General features: G+C 36.8%; 1 protein-coding gene across 4 annotated transcripts in view; it reads right to left on the bottom strand.

The window, feature by feature from the left end:
- Positions 1-4,252: 4,252 nt before the first annotated feature.
- Positions 4,253-6,000, bottom strand: part of pum1.S (pumilio RNA binding family member 1 S homeolog) — a 51,764-nt gene continuing 50,016 nt past the window's right edge. For 3 of the 4 annotated variants that reach the window (XM_041583006.1, XM_041583007.1, XM_041583005.1), the window contains exon 22: positions 4,253-5,852. In XM_041583006.1, the coding sequence (XP_041438940.1) occupies positions 5,721-5,852 (132 nt within the window). In that variant the 3' untranslated portion in view covers positions 4,253-5,720. 4 annotated transcript variants of the gene reach the window in all.

The following is a 6,000-nucleotide window of genomic DNA, read 5'->3' as shown; positions in this document are numbered from 1 at the left end:
TGCCCCGCAAATTTTCTATGCCCTCCTTTGCCACCCATCCTCCCCCATTTATCAGTACAAGGGCCACACAGACACAAGCACTTAAGCAGTAAATAAAATACTTTAGGCCAAAGGGTTATTAAGCCTGCCACCACATCAAGGTAGGCTTTAAGCAGGTACCTACCTAATTGCAGTTAGTTTTAGAATTTTTCTGCATTCCATTGCAGTTGGACAACCCTCCAAGAATACCCAGTAGGCAAGGCAGAGAACACAGTCTTTGACAATGAAAAACACTAAGTGGATGGGGTCTATAAATATCACTGGGGCTGAGTTGGCAACCACAACATCTAGATCCAGTCTATGTTAGACTGATTCCTAAGAGTTTTCAGTCTGACAGTAATTAGTCTGTAGTTTACCATGACTAAAGTCTACTCTGGGTCTGCTCAGTTATGCATCCGTGCCATGGTGTTTACTGGTCTGGGACAAAAGGGGCTACCAGAGTTGTTGAACCTTTGTTAAATACAATGATAGCATACTTCCCAACTGTCTTGTTTTTTGCAGGACAGTCCCGATTTGGACAGCTCAGTCCACAGTCCTGGGTTTGTTACTGAAATGTCCCGACTTTCTCTTTGATCTTCTGCACTGAACAAACAGAAAAAGATGCAAAGTTTCTAACTTAATTGGCTTTTGGCAGAGCCCAGAACAGATACTTATGTAACAGTTTAGGATAAGCAGGTCTCTTGGGAGAACTTAGACTCACAGCTTAAAGGGCAAATCACCTTCATTAGCAAAAATGTAATAACACATAAAAACCACAGAATTGTGTTCAAACTTTCATAACCTGTCAAATTTAGTAAAATGGACATGGTAATTAGGGGGTGGGGCCACAAAATGGGCACAGCCAAAAATATTATAAGATTTGCAAACCTTTATAGATACTTTAGAAGCAATTTAAACTAATAACTTTTTTCAAAACGGAATTAAATATGAGGTACGGTAATCCTCATTAGTGATGCGTGGGCTGGCCTCGCTGCACCATTTGCCTTACACTACTGACTTCTGGTTTTACAAGCTTGTGCCTGTCCCACTCCTTTTGGGACATCATTGTTGGGGCAGCGGGCACGAGTCAGGTTTTTTCTCAACCCGCACATAACTAATCCTCATGATGGCCCAGAGCAGGGGTAGGGAACCTGCGGCTCTAGAGCCTCATGCGGCTCTTCATCCTGCTTGCTGCGGCTCAGTCTTGCGGCTTTGCCTGTCAGGTCGTATTTACAGCCCTCGCACCTGCTGGTGGCTTGTTGAGTGTACGACCGTGGTAAGCACACTCAAGAAGCCGCCAGCAGGTGCAAGGGCTGTATAGACGTCCCAGGAGTGGCAAGACTGAGCCACAGCAAGATGATCACATTAAACAGATGAGAACACTAGCATTTAATAGGGCTATTCAGTGTTTAATTTATTTCAAAGTAGCCCTGCATATACACAATGCACTTCTGTTTGTTGTATTCTGTTGTTGTAACAGTTAAAAAATAAAAGTTTAAAAAAGTTTATAAGCTGTGTTATGTTTTGCGGCTCCAGACTGTTTTTCTTTAGTGGGAGAGGGGCAAAATGGCTCTTTTGATAGTTAAGTTTGCTGACCCCTGGCCCAGAGTTTCATTAAAGCCAGTAAATGTATCAGTTAAATGTAGCAAACTGTAAAAGTTCAGAATCTGCACCTGGATTACTGAGCTGCCAGACAGAACACCAGATACAGAAACAAACTAATTTTTAAAAAAGGGTAAAAATTAAAAGATAAAAAGCAATTTTAAAAAAAAGCTTTTATTTCTGGCGAACAATCTGAAAATTGACTGAAAATGACTGAAAATTGTTTGGAAGTTGAACAATCCCTTTAACAGTGTTTTAACCGAGTTTGTTAACTGGCAGAAACAGAGAGTGCTCCATCTAATGGGACCAAACTACAAATAAAGGACACATCTTGGAAATCAACATTCTGTTTCCAAAGTGTGTAAAGTATTTGGCACCCAAATCAACATAGATTAATAAAAAAATAAATGAAATGGCTATGGTATTTCATATGCAATTCCATGCCACCTGCATCACCTCCACCCCTTACACTTCCTTAAAGTTCGTGAGTTTTATGGGTTGTTTTTTTTAATTAAATTACACTGTGTACATTGCAAATAATTCATAGTACCATTTAAAATGTTATTCTTTAACCAATTAATTTTTTTTAACTTGTAATATTGGCAAGTATGCAGCCAATTCAGGTCACTGTGCCTGATCCTGTGCTTTCAGAAAGAGCCAGCACATCACTTTGGAACAGCTTTCAGACAAGCTATTGTTTCTCCTGCTCAATGTAACTGATGGGTCTTGGTTAAACTTGGGTGTTTTACTATTGAGTACTATTCTCAGATCAATCATATGGGTGCATTTTAAAGGTGTAGTTCACCTTTCAGTTAACTCTTCGCATGCTATAGAATGGCCAATTCTAAGAAACTTTTCAATTGCCCTTCATTTATATTTTACAGTTTTTGAATGATTTGCCTTCATCTTCTGAATCTTTCTAGCTTTGAAATGGGGGTCACTGACCCCATCTAAAAAACAAATGCTCTGTAAGGCTACACCTGTATTGGTATTGCTACTTTTTATTACTCATCTTTCTATTCAGGCCTCTCCTATTAATATTCCAGTCTCTTATTCAAATTAATGCATGGTTGCTAGGGTCATTTGGACACTAGCAACCTGGATGGCTGAAACTGCAAACTGGAGAGCTGCTGAATAAAAAGCTAAGTAAAAAAACACAAATAAAAACCAATTGCAAATTGCCTCAGAATATCACTCTACATCATACTCAGTTAATTTAATGCATGTGACCTGGATTTGTTACCTTCCCATTGTTCTGTTGAAAGGCTGCTGAGGGAAGGGGTGGTAGTAAGGAGGTGGGTGCTATCACTCCAGCTTTTAGCAAAGACTGACTGAAGTTTAAGTTACATGGCTAAGGTCACAGGGGAAATGAAGAACATGTGTAGCCCCATGTCAAGTTCATATATTTTTTTTTTTTTTTAAATTGCTTTTTTGAAAATGCAGTATCCGGCTTTATTAACGGAACATATAGTTACAAACATGTTTCCCGTGACAGAATCCCCATCAGAGCAGTCTGATTTAGGTCTACCCTGTCATGCTGTGAGAAATTTTCGTCAAAATGATACATTTGATTGCGCCTTAGTGTGTTAGCGGCTAGAAGAAATACACAGCATATCCAGAGATCATCTGCTTCAAACTGTTTTAAAACACTAAAGAGCCCTTCAATTGACCTTTTGGTTGAGGTGGCTGCTATTTCTTAAATACCACCCCCTACATCAAGTTTGATTACATCCCACCTTTTTGATTGTTCAAAGCAGTGGCGAGGAAAAGGTATTTTGTGTACATTAAAGTACTTCATAGTGATTTTACTGTTAATGATTTAGTGCAAGAAAAAAAAAAACTTTCAACATTGTTTCATTAAAACAAAAGAGCAAGTATAGCCCTGTTCATATTGCCTTTTTAAAGACTTAAACGTACTCATTATATACAGGGATTTATAAATTCGCCCAGTACAAAACTGTAATCAAATTCACAGCTAGGTTATAGTGGCTGCCTTAGCACAAAAATACGTCTCTGTGTGTGCGGAATACCTTTTAGGTGAGGTAAGTAATGGAACAAGATGAATTAACCAGTTAATCTGTCAAAAATTAGCCAGGGCTAGCACTGAAATTTAAGATACACAGAATCCAAAAATGTTTTTAGAAAAGTTGAAATTCTGATACAGGTATAGGATCCCTTTTCCGGAAACCCAATATCCAGAGAACTCCAAATTATGGAAATGCAGTCTCCCATAGACTCCATTTTATCCAAATAATCCAAATTTTTAAAAATGATTTCTTTTTTCTCTGTAATAATAAAACAGTAGCTTGTACTTGATCCCAACTAAGATATAATTAATCCTTATTGGAAGCAAAACCAGCCTATTGGGTTTATTTAATGTTTACATGAATTTCTAGTAGACATAAGGCATGAAGACCCAAATTACAGAAAGATCTGTTATCTGGAACACCCCAGGTCCCGAGCATTCTGGATAACAGGTCCCATACCTGCATAATGGTGGTAGAATACAAAGTATTTCAAGGTCATGACGACAGAGTTGTACTAAATGTATATGTGACCAAACACTTGGTACAGTCTGTTTCCGTGTACATGTGACATTTTTCAGTAGGAGGACAAAATTAAAAGAGCCAGAGAGATTCCAAAGATCTGTAATTTTCAAAATAAAGATCACACATCGTTTATAGACATTCTACACAAAGTACAAAAAATAATTGCTAAATCAGAAGCATCCACAGGGCCAATAACACCCCTTTCCCATTGCCTACCACCTACTCCTTCAGGCAACAGAAAAGGGGAATCTTAATTATACACATACGGTTAGACAAGTGTGCTTGGAAAAATTTCATTTGTAATATACACATGAGAGGAGGATCTGATGTCTGTTGTAAATATACACCGTTTAACTATTACATTTGTATATTCAAACAAGAAAGAATTAAGTGGACAATATGTTACAGCAACTTACAAGTGAGACAAAATGCAAAACAAAAACATTATTGTATGTACAATAAGGAGTAACTAACAGTATGTCCAACTTTATAAGGGGGCTGTTTCATTTCACAGATAATCAGAAGATAATTTGCAAATGGCAGATTTAAAAGATTACTGTGATCATTTGGAGCAAATTCATAATTTATCTTTTTTTTTTTTTTTTTAAAGAGAAATAAAACAAGATTCAAATGGAAACTAAAAATAGGGGACCAAAAAATAACGCAGTTTTGTTTTGTCCAGCTGAAATTACAATTTACAATTTACAACATCACAACTAATATATCTGTAGAAGAATTCTGGAAATGCACAGTTTGGCCTAACTTTTTTTAAATTTTTTTTTGCCTTTTCTCTTACCAAAAAGGGAAGGGGGGGGGAGGTTATGTCGATTTTCAAACTCACATTTACATTACTGAGGTTTTACAAATGTACAATTTTACAGTCAAAAGGGTTTATGTCCACTAACTGCAGGATACATCTGTATTTTAAACATCAAAAAAACTAAAAGAAAAAATTACTACAAAGTTTTATATATATGCAAATATCTATATCAAGTATACACTACATATTTATACAAAGCGAAAAATGGGGATTAGAATTTTAAGTGGACATGCTAAAGTAAGTCTCTCAAAATCAAAAAAAAATATTCATAAAAAGGGCAGGTGAATGAATACCTGTCTCATTACAGCAAAGATTCTGCACAATACAACAGAACTTGCTGGGGGGAAAAAACAAAAAAAGATGTCTCTCTAAAGGACAGACATATCAAGAACTCTGGTTGAAGAAAACTTTAAAAATAAACAAAAGGAAGGGAATAATGGTTTTTGGCATAAAAAAAAGTTTTGTTAACTTTTTGGAGTTGGTAGCAAGCAAATTTATTCACATAGGCTCTGAACACATACTTGTGCATTCAGTGAAGGGCAGGACATGTACAAAGTATGTACAAGTTATTCTATACAGAAATACAGAGGGGGTTAAGCCAATCTTAAAAAAATATGTTGGGTGTAATAAAATTAAAGACATTTACAAAGTTGGTTGAAAATTAGAATTGCGTGATGCTTCTCCCCTCCTGGTGTTGTGCAGAGATTGGGAGATACATTTGATGGAGATCTCTAAATGATTCCATTTGAGGGTCCACACATTGGACCCAGATCCATTCCATTTTTCATGTAGTACTTTTCCAACTTGGCCAGGATGTGCTTGCCATATGTGTATTTACGAAGAGTGGCAATATGTGGTCTGATCTACAAAAAAAACAAAAAAAAAACCAGAAAAATTAAAATGTAATATTAAAGGAAATACACTTATTCAAAGCTGCTGTACAGTTCCAGCCTCCCTTCAAGTAGTCTGCACTGGTGGCACACTTAAAGTGGTTATACACAGGCAGATTAA

This window comes from Xenopus laevis, chromosome 2S (genome assembly GCF_017654675.1).
Source record: "Xenopus laevis strain J_2021 chromosome 2S, Xenopus_laevis_v10.1, whole genome shotgun sequence".
Lineage (NCBI taxonomy): Eukaryota > Metazoa > Chordata > Amphibia > Anura > Pipidae > Xenopus > Xenopus laevis.
This window is presented reverse-complemented; position numbering and strand designations above follow the sequence as displayed.